This window comes from Echiichthys vipera (assembly GCF_963691815.1).
Source record: "Echiichthys vipera genome assembly, chromosome: 12".
Taxonomy (NCBI): domain Eukaryota; kingdom Metazoa; phylum Chordata; class Actinopteri; order Perciformes; family Trachinidae; genus Echiichthys; species Echiichthys vipera.
Genome location: NC_139837.1, coordinates 2,839,947 through 2,856,299, shown reverse-complemented (window position 1 = coordinate 2,856,299; position 16,353 = coordinate 2,839,947). Strand labels below are relative to the sequence as shown.

At 47.2% G+C, this 16,353-nt stretch overlaps 1 protein-coding gene across 1 annotated transcript; it reads left to right on the top strand.

The window, feature by feature from the left end:
• Positions 1-95: 95 nt before the first annotated feature.
• On the top strand, positions 96-14,793 carry rtn4ip1 (reticulon 4 interacting protein 1). The gene is made up of 9 exons (XM_083923816.1): positions 96-579; positions 1,404-1,555; positions 2,440-2,508; positions 4,188-4,312; positions 4,869-4,917; positions 5,817-5,953; positions 6,878-7,061; positions 13,758-13,850; positions 14,326-14,793. The coding sequence occupies exons 1-9, from the start codon at positions 318-320 to the stop codon at positions 14,449-14,451; spliced, it is 1,197 nt and encodes a 398-aa protein (XP_083779942.1). The 5' UTR covers positions 96-317; the 3' UTR covers positions 14,452-14,793.
• The last annotated feature ends 1,560 nt before the right edge of the window (positions 14,794-16,353 follow it).

Genomic DNA, 16,353 nt, shown 5'->3' with positions numbered 1-16,353 from the left:
AGCGCTCTCTGTGATTGGACAGCCGTTGAGGAACCCGCGCTCTGATTGGAGGAGAGCTTGAGCGCTGCTGGTGACGTCGGTCAAACAGGAAGTGGCATGTTTAGGTAACAGGACGTTGATATCATCAAATATCTCCGTAACTTCTGGATTACTGCGTTTATAACACTGGCTACTTTGATAAGTAAGGAGTAAATGGATGCAGTCGTGACTTAAATACGTGGTTTAGCAAAAAAAGCTTTATAATTAGAATGACTCCTGTTTGTAACAGGGTTAAAGCACCGTTTATTCTCAGTTAGGCTGTTTTTAAGAGTTTAACTATGGGTTCAGTGAGACAGTTAGTGTGCAGCAGGTGGTTGTTTAAATCCCCACCAGTCTGCTGGAGCATCAGTCAGACCAGACTGTTCAGCACGACCAGGAGCAGCAGGACTATTATGCCTGCCTGGGTTATTGATAAGTATGGAAGAAATGATGTGTTCAGGTTCACTAAGAATGCCAGTTTCCCTGTCATCGACTACCCCAATGAGGTCATTGTCAAAGTGCACGCAGCAGGACTGAACCCACTTGATGTCGGCATGAGAGGTGAGTGGTACTCTGTGTATGTGCATGTTCCCAGTGGCTGCAGAGTCGAACCTGCACACTGACAGGAAGAAAAGTGTCTCCTGTGAGCAAAAACTGCATGTTCATGTTTGTGATAAATTATGTTATTATTTATTTTTTTAAGTTAAATTTTGCACCAGAAAAATCACAACAGCCGTACTGTGTGTCTGCCTTTAAGTGAAAAGGGGACAGAGACAAAAACAACAAAAAATGACCCCAACACGGACCCCTCCATCCTCCCAACAACCCATTTCAGACACACAACACAACAACTAACCATTCAACATATAACATAAGTAGATAGGCACGGTAAATAAAAAAATAAAAAATAACTAAATAAATACAAGTTTAGGGTGGAATATATAAAACAACGACAAACAAACAAAACAACAACAGCAAAAAACAAAGAATGAGGTCGCGGGTCCAAGCGTCTGAAATGTGTTTCCTCAGGAGGGGGTCTGGAGTCTCCCTTAGAGAGAGGGGGAGAAGTTCAGCATCTGTGAGGAACTCGGAGTAGAGCCGCTGCTCCTTTGTGTTGAAAGGAGCACGTCCAGCTGGGAGGAGGCCTCGGGGAAGACCCAGGACCAGGTGGAGAGATTAGATCTCCACACTGGCCTGGGAACGCCTCAGGATCCCCCAGTTAGAGCTGGTTAATGTGGCCCGGGAAAGGGAAGTTTGGGGTCCCCTGCTAAAGCTGCTGCCCCTGAGACCCGACCCCGAATAAGAGGCTGAAGATGAGATGAGATCTCAATAGATTATGACGTTTGCCGTAATTTCATCCTAATCCCAAACTCTCTCCCTGTCAGGTGGCTACGGTGCTGCAACGCTGTCTTCGAAGAGAGACCCTCTGAACATCAAGCAGTCCGGCAACGAGTTCCCTCTCATCCTGGGACGGGATGTGTCTGGGGTCATCATGGAGTGCGGCCTGGATGTGAAGTACTTCAGAGAAGGAGATGAGGTAAACGGAGCAAACAGCAGATAACACTCGCTAACCACTTCATAATACGAGCAGGTGACGTCCTGCTCCTGAACAGTGTGAGTCACGCGGGAATCAAATCTAAGTGTAAAGTATGGCGTGGGACAAAAACATCGGCAGTCACAGCGTTTGATAACACTTGCCGGTGACTGTTAGCATGTGGATGATGCAAGCAGCCGCTGGTGCAACAGTGTGACAGTGTTTTCTTCACTAACATCAGGCTCTGTGGTGTCAGCTGAGCATCATCACCACAGTTCATCCGCTCCTGGCCACAGTGCACGTACGCTTTTGTCACCACGATAATGCACTGTCATCTCCACCCAGTGACTCGACTGGAGTCCGTCCATATCTCTGCCCTCCGTGGGACGATAGGATTGTTCATCAAGCTGTGAGATGCTGTTGAGTCTTATTAAACAAACTGATAGATCCAACTTGGGAATGAGTCCTGACCCCAAGTGAAGGAGTCCAAGTACCTCGGGATCATGTTCACGAGTGAGGGGACGATGGAGCGTGAGTTTGGCCGGAGAAGAAGAAGAAGAAGAAGAAGAAGAATTCCTTTATTAGTCCCGCGAATGGGGAAATTCAATTTTCACTCTATTATTTTTTCATGTTACACACACAGGCCTGAAATACACACACATGCTCAGACAGGACCTATATACATGCAGCCAATGGAGAGAAAATTATTGGCTGATTAAGCGAATTGTTTGCTTCCTGATCAAGCAAACATCGGGGGTAGCTAACCACCACACCACCGTGCCACCCCCCAGTTTAGCAGCATGTTGACCTGAAATAAGTACAAACTAAATAAGTAAATAAGTGATCACCCAAGTGAATGAGTGTTGTGTTGCTGTGTGTCCCCTCAGGTGTGGGCAGCGATCCCCCCGTGGAAGCAGGGCAGCTTGGCCGAGTTTGTGGTGCTGAGTGCCAACGAGGTATCGTTCATCTGATGCTTTGAGCGAAGGCTGTTGGTGCTGCAGGAAACATCTGGTTTTATAATCTCATCAGCTTCAGTCCAGAGTTTCCTTTTTGTAGAGTGTGGTTTGTTTCAGTCGCATACTTGAACAGAAGCAGCAGCAGCAACAATGTTTTATTCCTTAAAATTAACTTATTACTGAAGCATTTAAGGGAAAAACATTTCATTAAGTATGTGAAGATCAGTTAAACAGTGTGCAGAAGGGCTGGGGAGACGATGATTCCTATCCTCAAAACAATAATAAAACGACTGTCGTAAATATATATATTATAAATAACACTGATCAACATCGTAGTGTTGAAATAACAGCATCTGACCATTGCTACGGCAACACTTACGTGATTTGGACGACGGTTCCATGTAACGCTCATTTTGCACTTGAGAAAAACCTAATTTGTATTTCAAGTGTTCACAGGAGTATACGCAAATAGAATTTACCACTTATTTATTTACTGAATGACCAGAAAAATATGCTGAATCATGATATTTATTGTTATAGAGGTATGAAATAACTTAACTTAATAACTTAAATCAGGATTAGAGAAATCTTGAAAATTTTCCATGGGAATGAACGGGAAATATAGCAATTAACAGGAATATATGGGAGTTAATGGGGATAAACCGGACATTTTGGGGTAATTTAAACTAATTATATTTAACCGTACACTTTGCAAACTTCCATCACGTGCACAGATTATTATCTTTATTAATAATCTACATCCATTCATGTACGTGTCGATGACGTAGCTGTGCTAAATACATTTGATCAGTAGTAGAATACCTTTATTTTATACAACACTTTGTTTTTTGTTGTTTAATGAAAGAATCGACTAAAGTTCTACTCACAAATCGATGGAGAATGCGATTTAAACAACTCCATTACAAATGTTTGGATGCTTATCTGCTTATGAGAATACAAAATGTTTATGTTTATGTCTGTATATGGCAACATAAATGTTGTATAGTATAGTATATAGTATGAAATACCCCCATATTTCCAGTTTATTCCTGTTCACATGGAAAGTTTCCAACTTTGAGTATTTCCAGCATTTTGCAATCGACATTAGATTGTGCCGTGTCACTCAACTACAGTGTCCAGTTGTGTTAGCATTCAGGGCGCACTCACACTGTTCACCCGTACCGTGCCCAAGCGCGTTTCACGGCTAAAGTCTGGTTCCTTTGACCAGTGTGAGTGCAACCGTACCGCGGCTAGGAGCGGTACGCTGCCGTCCACGGCCCGTTTTGGGAGAGGTGGGCTTTAGTAAAGCACGTTTGCACATGTACGAGCACGAGCGTGCGCACGTGTACGAGCATGAGCGTGCGCACATGTACGAGCACGAGGCCTACGGCGGTTCTGAGGTAATTTCCTGTGCGCCTGTTGGGACATAGAAAAAAGAAGGAGGGACCATGCGCGGACATTTCAAACAATGGCGGTGAAAGGTGTGAGTACAAACGGGCCTGGGCATCTGGGGGAGAGAGACAAGTATCCTAAAGCACGGGGCACGGGACGGACGCGCAGTGTGAGTGCGCCCTCTGATGCTTTTTCATAATGAGTCAGCAGGTGTGTTACTGAAAGGTGTGTGTATATATACATATATAGCTGCTGTTGTCATGGCGATAACTATGTGTTGTGCTCAGGTTTCCCACAAACCAAAGTCTCTGAGCCACATCGAGGCAGCAGCCATCCCCTACGTGGCAACCACTGCATGGTCGGCTCTGGTCAACACCGGTGGACTCAGCAAGGACAACTGTGCCAAGAAGCGGTGAGGGAACGTGGACACACACACACACACACACACACACACACACACACACACACACACACACACACACACACATAATTTGCACTGGTTGTTAATCCCTCTGCGGATTTCAGTCACGTCGTTGGTCGCAGATCAGATACACGGGCAGCTGAATGATGACACTTAACAACAACACCTCCAGATTTCACAGCTCACACACACACACACACACACACACACACACACACACACACACACACACACACACACACACACACACATGCACTAGTTGTTAATCCCTGTCCACCCCAAAGAAGCTCCCTGTCTTTGATCTAACCAATTATCCCACTCGGCGCTCCTTCTCAGCTGAGCCTCTGTTCGCCCGCTCTGTAATGAGCCTCTGGGTGACGCGCTGTTCCCTGGCAGCCCCTCAGACGCTCCCCTGCACCGAAGTGAACTCGACACGCTGAAGCACAAAGTGCATTTGACCTGAATCCTAATGATGGAGAGCCTGTGGCCAACAGTAGTGTAGAAAACCTGAATGACATTCATTGTCTGCTTCTCCTTTTCCCCTCAGGATTTTGATCCTCGGAGGATCCGGGGGAGTGGGAACGTTTGCTATACAGGTATGGATGAAGAGGAGGAGGAGGGGGATGATCGCCAAGCTGCTCATGACAGCTGCTCTAACTACAAACATACATGCATAGTCCGTCACCGCGGTGTAAACATACACACTCATCATGAAATCAGCAGCGTCGTTATAAAAAGTCTGTCGGGTTTCACACCTTACTTATCGACCTAAACACTGTAAGGGCGCACTCACACTGTCCTTCCGCACCGTGCCCCGTGCTTAAGGGTCCTTGTCCCCCCCTCCAGGCCCGTTTGTACTCACACTACCTGGGCCTCGGAGAATGCTTCTTGCTGCCTATACGTCATCACGCCGTAACACGTCACACGCATTGATGACGTCATGGCGATGCGTGGCTTTGTTTCCAGATCTTTCCGTAGACCTCGGAGTTTTTGTGCGTCTTGTCGACTGTTTTTGAATCTTTTCATCGACCAAATCTGCAGTAAACACTCCACCTCCGCATCACACCAACGTGAACCTTCGCCACCATTGATGTTGTTGTTAAATGCCCGCGCATGGTCCCTCCTTCTTTTTTCTACGTCCCAACAGGCGCACAGGAAATGACCTCAGAACTGCCGTAGGCCTCGTGCTCGTACACGTGCGCATGCTCGTGCTCGTACATGTGCAAACGCGCTTTACAAAAGCCCACCTCTCTCAGGCGGGCTGATGGCCAGCTGGCAGCAGTTATGCGTGGAGCGGTTGCACTCACACTGGTCAAACGCACTAGGCTTTACCCGAAAAACCTGTTTTGGCCCGGTGCGGAAGGACAGTGTGAGTGCGTCCTCACTCACATCCCATGATCTGTGGGCTTCTCAAACACGGGCGGACATTCTGCTCCCTGCAATAAGTAAGACTTAAACCATACAAACAACAGCTGATGCTAGCATTTGTGTCCAGATGCTGAAGGCCTGGGGAGCCCATGTGACTGTCACCTGCTCCCAGAATGCAGAGCGGTTCGTGAGGGGCCTGGGGGCCGACCATGTGGTGGACTACACTGCTGGACCTGTTGAGGAGCCCCTCAGCGCACTGGAGAAGTGAGAGAATCATTGATACAGTCATCTTTCCACCTTAGACCCTGGGGGCAACGGATTATTCCTCTGGCTTTCCGGTGTAACCAGCGTATATCCACGCCAAGACTTCCTCTTCAGAGTGGCGTTAAATGTTTATGGCTGGATAAATGTCCTCCGCCTCATTTCCTCTGACCAAAAAAGGGCATGTATGTGACGTTGGGGGGGAGGGAGATGCGTCCATCTGGCTGACGTTTACCTCCGAGGAGAAGTGAGGGCCAGAGGCTAGCTGTCACTCAAGAGACCACACCCCTAATTATTCATAAACTTTAACCTCCAGTAAAATAAAAGCCAGCCCCTCCCCCTCAGTGTTGTCATGGAGATCTGAGCTAAACACACAGACTAGAATGTTTTTTTCTCCCTGGAGGTAAACGTCAGCCAGATGGACGTATGCCCCTCCCCCCCAACGTCACATACACGCCCTTTTTTGGTCAGAGGAAATGAAGCGACAAGATGGTGACTCCCGTAGGACAATTGGATCAGGTTGAGAGACCACGCCCCTAATTATTCATGAACTTTAACCTCCAATAAAATAAAAACAAGCCCCTCCCCCTCAGTGTTGTCATGGAGATATGAGCTAAATTAAGATTTATCAAAACTAATCCTTCCTTAAAGCTAAACGTTAGGACAAGTTCAGACTGTCCTGGTAACTAAAGTAAAGGAAGATGCTGTAAAAATATGTCTTTCCCTTGTTACCGAGGCGACAGAGTCCCTCTCGCCGCAGCACTCCTAACAAACCTAATCACACTCAGACTTCATCTCTCTTTCCATTCCTGTCATCCCCTCAATCATCCCTTCTTTCTACACTTACCATCTCTCCCTTTCATCTGCTCTGTCTCGTACGCCCACACGTCTCTCGTTGGCGCCCACTCCGCCCCTCTCCACCTCTAGATTTGACCTGATCCTGGATAACGTCGGGGGGGACACAGAGCGCTGGGCGATGACTCTGCTGAAGCCTTGGAGCGGTGCCAAGTACGTCACCCTCATAACCCCGTTCCTCCAGAACACCGACAGGATGGGCATCGCCGACGGCATGATGCAGAATGTTGCCACGGCCGCAACCAAAGCCCTGAAGGTAATCATGACGAAAGGACGCGGATGCACGTCCATTTATTCACATATTTATTGAAGAATGGAGCGGGTATGAATGAACCCTAAACCTGAAACGATCCATAGCATGCACGGATGATGCGTGCATGCTATATATCGCTGCGAGAAGGAGTTGCCCCCATTCAGCTACAATAGCACTAGCTAGGTCAGGCACTCGTAGTGGGCGTGTCCGTCCATCCCGGAGGTGTCAGGGGAGGTCGTGGTCAGGTCTCTGTGCGGTCAAGTTTCTTCCACACCAGCTGGTTAAACTATATGTCGGTGGACTTTGTTTGTGCACGGGGTAATTGTTGTTGTTGTTGTTGTTGTTGTTGTTGTTGTTGTTGTTGGCTTTCAAACTGTTGCCACAAAGTTGGACGCACACTTTTGCCTACAATGTGTTTGTTGTAGCAATACATTTCTCTCGGTCATGACCCAAAGAACGAGGTCGCGGGTACAAGCGGCCGAAATTCTCCTCCCTCTCTCCTCCTTTGCTCCTCTCTTCTCCTCCTTTGCTCCTCATCTCCTCCCTTCTCCTCCTTTGCTCCTCTCATCTCATCCCTCTCTCCTCCTTTGCTCCTCTCTTCTCCTCCCTCTCTCCTCCTTTGCTCCTCTCTTCTCCTCCCTCTCTCCTCTCATCTCCTCCCTTCACCTCCTTTGCTCCTCTCATCTCACCCCTCTCTCCTTTGCTCCTCTCTTCTCCTCCTTTGCTCCTCTTCTCCTCCCTCTCTCCTCTTTTGCTCCTCTTCTCCTCCCTCTCTCCTCTTTTGCTCCTCTCTTCTCCTCTCTTCTCCTCCTTTGCTCCTCTCTTCTCCTCCCTCTCTCATCTCTTCTCCTCCCTCTCTCCTCCTTTGCTCTCTCTTCTCTTCCTCTCTTCTCCTCTCTTCTCCTCCCTTTCTCCTCCCTCTCTCCTCTCTCCTCCTTTGCTCCTCTCTTCTCTTCCCTCTCTCCTCCTTTGCTCCTCTCTTCTCCCTTGCTCCTCCTTTGCTCCTCTCATCTCCTCCCTCTCTCCTCCTTTGCTCCTCTCTTCTCCTCCCTCGCTCCTCTCCACCTGTTTCTCAGACCGTAGACAAACAGGCTTGAAAAATGGAAACAAAAGCTAAATTACAGACGTAAAAGGCAGCAAACATCTGAAACGTGTAGAGCCACATGTGCCGACGAGAGCCGCTTTAAATGCGTCCGATGAAACCAGCTCCCGAAAATATAGTGTGTTATTGAACAGGCAGGTAGACAAACATCCAACACAGTCGACACAGTCAGATAACTCCGTCGTGATTGGCCCGCCACATGACCCGGTAATTCGCAATAGCAGCTGAGTTGCAGAGTCAAACTGTGTGAAAGTCACTAAGTCACTTCCTGTCAGATAAGAGAGGAAACTGTTCATTGCCATTGCCACAGAGTTTGTGTTGTCTCTGCAGTTACTATGGTTACAGTATAAAGTGACCATTACTGTGATTACAACACCGCCCCTGAACTGTAACTTTCTGGATGCATGTGCAGTAGGTACAGAGTCAGGACACCCCCACAGACACACACACACACACACACACACACACACACACACACACACACACACACACACACACACACACACACACACACTCCTGCAGCTCAATACATTCAGTGTAAATGGCATCCTGTTAGACTGCGGTGAGAGGAGCAGAGCTTGCATGCAGTGCATTAGTGGCGTGTGTGCGTGTGCGTGCGTGCGTGTGCGTGCGTGCGTGTGTGTGTGTGCGTGCGTGAGATATCACTTCCGTCACCACCTCTTTTCACTCAAGTCTTAACCACACAGTCTGAACTGACTCCAGTAAGTCGTGTTGCTGTTGTTCAAAGTCAGAACACCTCTACTGAAGCCTGTGAATGTTGTTTTGTGTAACAGAGAGATCCCGTTGAGTCGCTAACAGCCAAATAAGGCTAGCAGTGATTAGCTCGGGGCAGCACGGTGAAGGCATTCAAAGGTCTTTTTTAACCACTAATGCTGCTGAAAATAACAGCAAACCTCTGCAGCAGCATGAGAAGAGTCCCTACACACACAACAAAGCAGCAACAGCGTAGTTAGTGAAGCCAGAGTTTATTAAAAGAGTGTTTTAAAGACTTACCTACTGGCCCCTGTACCAGCTCCTCTCATAGTAAAGTCCATTACAGTGGATTACCAAAGTCAATCCCAAAGGAAGGAGCCCGTTGCTGCTTTGTTGTGTGTGTAGGGACTCTTCTCATGCTGCTGCAGAGGTTTGCTGTTATTTTCAGCAGCATTAGTGGTTAAAAAAGACCTTTGAATGCCTTCACCGTGCTGCCCCGAGCTAATCACTGTTAGCCACAGCCGCAGTTGGCTGTTAGCAACTGTTAGCGACTGTCCGGGATATCTCTTTTAATAGTTGTTACACAGGAAAAACATTGTCTTCACGGCTTATTTGATGAGTGCATTTGCCGAAAAAGACCGGAATTTCACTTGAAGTTATTACTTTTAGTTATTTAACGACCATTTATTACTTTTAGCGACCCGTTTAAACGTCCGTGCTCACTTGCTAATTTTCATGCACACTTCCATAGCTGCATTATGTAGAGTAGATGATGTGTGTCTGCTGCTGCAGAGGCTTGCTGTTATTTTCAGCAGGATTAGTGGTTAAAAAGACCTTTGAATGCCTTCACCGTGCTGTCCCGAGCTAACCACTGTTAGCCACGTCTGGCTGTTAGCGACTGTCCACGATTTCTCTGTTAATATTTGTTACACGGGAAAAAAATGTCTTGATGTCTTATTTGATGAGTGTATTTGCCGAAAAAGAGCCCGGGAGGATTTTATGCCGGAATTTCACTTGAAGTCATTACTTTTAGTTATTTAACGACCATTTATTCATTACTTTTAGCAACCTGTTTAAACGTCCGTGCTAATTAAACTTGCTAATTTTAATGCGCTCTTCTCCTCCCCTCTCTTGATTGATGGATATATATTCTTTCCTATTTTTCTGATCTATAATCTTTCGACGTACCCGGATGTGAATCACGTCCATAATACGTTCTTAAGTTCTGTGGTTGAAACACATAATTTACTGTTTGGGCGTAATAAGTAAACACAACAGGTGCTATCTGGTGAATCCAAGAGATGATGCAACTTCTTTCCATTACATGTGTAACGACACATTTCTACCTGAAACAGGACGTGAGGAGGAGGAAGTCATGCGGAGAACTTGAGTTGTCTCAAAGTGCGCGGTTCTCGTTATATTTAGCAGGCTGAAGGAATCTGAGTCACAGTGAGACCGGTGTTAGAGTATATGGTGTTGATTACCCAGTTTCTATGACTATTACTTTCATACACTTAAAGGGAGAGCATGTCCTAACTTTTGACTGGTTCTGTATTTATAATGTGTTAATGTCAAACATGTTTAAATGCACAGTGAATCCTTAAACTTACCTGTATCTCTGGATCAGCAATGTTGTTTAAATGAAATGTGTTTTTTCCCTGAATAGGCTGATTTATCTTTACCTATAATACGTTGGATTCATGTTAATGTATACATGAAAGTAATCCGCTTCGCTACGGGCCAAATAATACCCCTTAGCTCTGATATCATTCCAACATACGCGGCCTGTCGTTGTTTTCATAAAATGGTTACCAAGTCTAGCAATATTCATATGATGGACATATTCCAATTTAAACAATTTCTATAAACAAAAATCATCCATAAAGAACTGTTCCTGCAAAGAAATAGTCCCTCCCGGCCGGCGGTGGCTATGGAACGTACCGTCTTGATGTGATTTCGCCTGTTGCTGCCCTGTTGTCTTAACCAAGTGTAGCCTAGCGTTAGCATAGCCTAGCGTTAGCATAGCCTAGCTTTAGCATAGCCTAGCGTTAGCGTAGCCTAGCGTTAGCGTAGCCTAGCGTTAGCGTAGCCTAGCGTTAGCGTAGCGTTAGCGTAGCCTAGCGTTAGCGTAGCTTGCAAACATCGTGAAGTTTCTCAAACTGAATAAATACGAGACATAGAAATACTGAACAGCCTACGTCACAGATCCGCGGGACTTTAATTAATCACAAAGTAGAAACTTAAGGAAAGGAGGGCACGTGGAGGATTATAACGGATCGGGACAGCCCCAGAAAAACTTGCCCTTTGACTTTTTTTTTTGTTTTTGCCAAAACTAGAGCTTTGTGGCAAACCAAGGGGTTCACCCCCGAGGTATGAAACCGACTGTACATGCAGATCTGGGGCGGGGGTTGTGTGTTTGTTGCTTCCCGCCCAAAACCCGTTAAACAAAGGATAAAAACTCACACTGTCCTTCCGCACCGGGCCAAAACAGGTTTTACGGGTTAAGCCTAGTGCGTTTGACCAGTGTGAGTGCAACCACTCCGCGCATAACTGCGGCCAGCTGGCCGTCCATGGCCCGTTTGGGAGAGGTGGGCTTTAGTAAAGCACGTTGGCACATGTACGAGCACGAGCGTGCGCACGTGTACGAGCACGAGGCCTACAGCGGTTCTGAGGTCATTTCCTGTGCGCCTGTTGGGACATAGAAAAAAGGAGGGACCATGCGCGGACATTTAAAACAATGGCGGTGAAAGGTTCACGTTGGTGTGATGCGGAGGTGGAGTGTTTACTGCAGATTTGGTCGATGAAAAGATTCAAAAACAGTCGACAAGACGCACAAAAACTCTGAGGTCTACGGAAAGATCTGGAAACAAAGCCACGCATCGCCATGACGTCATCAATGCGTGTGACGTGTTACGGCGTGATGACGTATAGGCAGCAAGAAGCATTCTCCGAGGCCCAGGTAGTGTGAGTACAAACGGGCCTGGAGGGGGGGACAAGGACCCTAAAGCACGGGGCACGGGACGGACGCACAGTGGGAGGGCGCCCTCACAGGAGCTGCATATTAATGCGCTACTACACTGCTTCAATAGTCAATAGTTCGCCTGTCTGGCACATAAAGAAATATTGCAGCTTCTTCTTCTTCTTCTCATGAACCCTTTTCTCTCTTCTTTTTGTGTGTCAGTGTGTCAAGTTGACTTAATGGCGCCTTAGAAATGACACCTTCATTTTCTATAATAGACTCAACGACCGCACTCGAACTCCCTCAATAGTGATATAAGTAAGACGAAGTTAGGTGCGCTCCCACAGAGAGGATCTAATTGTATCTTCTTAGCACCCACACTATCCCACCAATCATACGACAATCTGAGGCCGATGACTCTGAAAGAGCAGACTTTTCCACTCTGCGGTTGTTTCAGTCGTTGGTTGCAGATAAAAGACACACGCCACTGAATGATGCCACTTAAAAACAAGTAAAAAAGAGTAGGAGAGGGATGTGCCTTGTGGTTTTATAGACCACACACACACACACACACACACACACACACACACACACACACACACACACACACACATTATACTTTGTTTGTAAAAGGAAAACTAGAGCGCCGACTACTGGCCTGGTTGTTCTAAAATAAACCTGAAGGAAACGCGTTAAGTAATACCTTTATATTGAATGTCCCCACACACACACACGCACACGCACACACACACACACACACACAGGTGCAAACACAACAGAAGACAATGAGTTGCAGGAAATCCTACCCAGCTGTTAAAGGCTATACTGTATGTACTGTTTGCATGTGTGATTGTCCTTCACGAATCCCAAGAACCGCTTATCCAGTCGTTTTCACTCTCAACACACACACATAAAGCAGGGAGTCTCCGTCTGTGTGTGTGGCCTCCACATACCCAGAGAACCGTTCTTCCGATCGACTTCACACCTGGAGGGGGTTCACTGCTGGAGACCCAACGGTGTGCTCTATGTTTTCACTTTTGTGCAGTTCGGCCTGACGGTGGTGCTACTGCATCACAACACACCTTCACTTTGGAACCGCACGCCAATTTTGAGCAACCGTCACTTAATTCATCTCTGGACCGCGTCTGAGAAAGTGACTTTTTCCTTTTCAGATTTTTTTGTGTTCATACAGTTTTGCTACAGCTGTATTAAAAAACATGTCAGCCTCAAAGCAATTTCAGTCCAAAGCAACTGGACTTGGTTCTTTGTCTAGGAAGACGTTTCACCTCTTATCCAAGAGGCTTCATCAGGTCCCACCAGTCCCAGCCTGGTCCTGGTCCTGGTCCTGGTCCAGCCCCAGCCTGGTCCTGGTCCTTGTCCAGCCCCAGCCTGGCCCTGGCTCTGGTCCTGGTCCAGTCCCAGCCTGGTCAGACGCGTACATGAACTGATGAAGCCTCTGAAGGTGAAACGTCCCTTTGAGGATAACGATGACCTGGACAGGCTTAAAACCTGTCACACCTCCTGCACACATTGTGCTAATGCATTCACATTTGGCAGACGTGTGTAGACGTCTAAGTGGACGGGACAGATGTGGTGCCATTTGGCCTTTAGGTGGCGCTGTAGCAGCATAATCTAACTCTAAAGGAAGGAACCTGTATACTGTATGTGCTGTATGCATGTGTGATTGTCCTTCACATATCCCAAGAACTGCTGATCCAATCGTTTTCACTCTCAACACTAAACCCTTCTGGGTCTTCAGCAACACCCCCGCCGAGTACGAAGTTGATGGGATGAGAGGTTCTTGAGAAAGCTACAGGCAGCACGTCCAGCTGCCAGTGAGAATGCATTCTGCACGTGCACCGTAGTAGTTCTGCTAGTTTGAATTATTTCTTTACGCCTTTTGTCTCGTTGTGTCCTCTTGCAGCACCTGGTCAAAGGAGTCCACTATCGCTGGGGCTTCTTCGCTCCCAGTGGAGCTGCATTGGATGAAGTAAGGGAAATGGTGGACGCAGGACAGGTACGGTACCACGCTTGTTCTCTTCTGTTCACTTCTGTTTCCTCCTGTTTGTTTATCATTGTGAGCTGAGGGTCCTCTCACTCTGTTCTCCTCTCCGACACATTAAGGGCGCCCTCCCACTGTGCCTCCGTCCCGTGCCCCGTGCTTTAGGGTCCTTGTCCCCCCCTCCAGGCCCGTTTGTACTCACACTACCTGGGCCTCGGAGAATGCTTCTTGCTGCCTATACGTCATCACGCCGTAACACGTCACACGCATTGATGACGCGTGCGCGTACACGTGCAAACGTGCTTTACAAAGCACGTGGACGCTCCTAGGCGCGGTACTGTTGCACTCACACTGGTCAAACGAACCAGACTTTAGCCGTGGAACCTGTTTGGGCACGGTACGGAGGCACAGTGTGAGTGCGCCCTAATCCACAGTAGTTGGGAACAGATCTTCTTTGACCTCTGCCTTCCTCTGCGTGCTCTCTCATCAGATCGGGGCCGTGGTGGAGGAGACGTTCAGCTTCTCCCAGGTTCCTCAGGCTTTTGAGAAGCTGGAGAAAGGTCACGCTCGCGGGAAGACCGTGGTCGAGATCAGCAAAGGGGGAGATGACTTATAGCACCGACCCTCGGCGCTGATCCCAGCTGACATCGGGCGTGAGGCGGGGTCCACCCTGGACAGGACGCCAGCCTATCACAGGACACATAGAGACGAACAGAGACAGACAACCATTCACACCTACGGGTGATTTTAGAGTCATCAATGAACCAAACACCTGCACGTCTTTGGACTGTGGGAGGAAACCGGAGAACCCGGAGAAAACCCACGCAGACACTGGGACTCGAACCAGGAACCCTCTCGCTGTGAGGCGACAGTGCTGACCACCACACCACCGTGACGCCCCATATATTCGAGCTGTTCGATGCATGTGTCAATGAATGGTTTCATAAACACACAGTGAATAAATTAAATGGAGACGTCACGTTTGGAAAAACTTCAATAAATGAGAATCGCGAGGAAAAGCGTTGGTAACCATGGTAACCTGACGCCATTCTGTTGTTGTTTTGATTTGTGTTTCTTAATGTTTTATTTTAGCAAAGTAAACAACACAAACAATTTTCCAGCTTCCTCCTTTTTCCTCTCCTCCCTCTCTCCTCTAAATAGTGGGGTAGGCGAAGTCTCAACAAATGAGCACCTAAGGAAAAAAAAATAGGCACACAATTGTTTTATATCGAAGGGTTCCCGATGTCCGATCGCAACGAAACCAGCACGAGTGAACTCAGCACCCACGAAATAGGGGGGTAGCCAAAGTTTCAGGTCTCTAAAATAACCCTAACCCCTAAACCCTAACCCTAACCCTAATCCTAAACCCTAATCCTAACCCTAATCCTAAACCCTAACCCTAATCTCAAACCTTAACCCTATTTTAAATAGGCCACGTCTTTTGATAGGAACGTCGTAGAGACTCCATTTTGGTACCGATGGAAAGCGCGTGGCCATAATTAGGGGGGTAGGCAAAGTCTCAACGAATGAGCACCTAAGGAAAAAAAAATAGGCACACAATTGTTTTATATCGAAGGGTTCCCGATGTCCGATCGCAACGAAACCAGCACGAGTGAACTCAGCACCCACGAAATAGGGGGGGTAGCCAAAGTTTAAAGTCTCTAAAATCACCCTAACCCCTAAACCCTAACCCTAACCCTAATCCTAAACCCTAACCCTAACCCTAATCCTAAACCCTAACCCTAACCCTAACCCTAATCTCAAACCTTAACCCTATTTTAAATAGGCCATAACTTTTGATAGGAACGTCGTAGAGACTCCATTTTGGTACCGATGGAAAGCGCGTGGCCATAATTAGGGGTGTAGGCAAAGTCTCAACAAATGAGCACCTAAGGAAAAAAAAATAGGCACACAATTGTTTTATATCGAAGGGTTCCTGATGTCCGATCGCAACGAAACCAGCACGAGTGAACTCAGCACCCACGAAATAGGGGGGGTAGCCAAAGTTTCAAGTCTCTAAAATCACCCTAACCCCTAAACCCTAACCCTAGCCCTAACCCTAACCCTAAACCCTCACCCAAACCCTAATCCTAAACCCTAACCCTAACCCTAATCTCAAACCGTAACCCTATTTTAAATAGGCCATAACTTTTGATAGGAACGTCGTAGAGACTCCATTTTGGTACCGATGGAAAGCGCGTGGCCATAATTAGGGGGGTAGGCAAAGTCTCAACGAATGAGCACCTAAGGAAAAAAAAATAGGCACACAATTGTTTAAGATCAAAGGGTTCCCGATGTCCGATCGCAACGAAACCAGCACGAGTGCACTCAGCACCCACGAAATAGGGGGGGTAGCCAAAGTTTCAAGTCTCTAAAATAACCCTAACCCCTAAACCCTAACCCTAACCCTAACCCTAATCCTAAACCCTAACCCTAATCTCAAACCTTAACCCTATTTTAAATAGGCTATAACTTTTGATAGGAACGTCGTAGAGACTCCATTTTGGTACCGATGGAA

Bases quoted from the DNA above. Each gene is read 5' to 3' on its own strand.
- rtn4ip1 (XM_083923816.1), top strand. From the start codon at position 318: ATGGGTTCAGTGAGACAGTTAGTGTGCAGCAGGTGGTTGTTTAAATCC. The intron at 580-1,403 runs GTGAGTGGTACT...TCTCCCTGTCAG, and splicing joins ACTTGATGTCGGCATGAGAG to GTGGCTACGGTGCTGCAACG. The intron at 7,062-13,757 runs GTAATCATGACG...GTCCTCTTGCAG, and splicing joins CCGCAACCAAAGCCCTGAAG to CACCTGGTCAAAGGAGTCCA.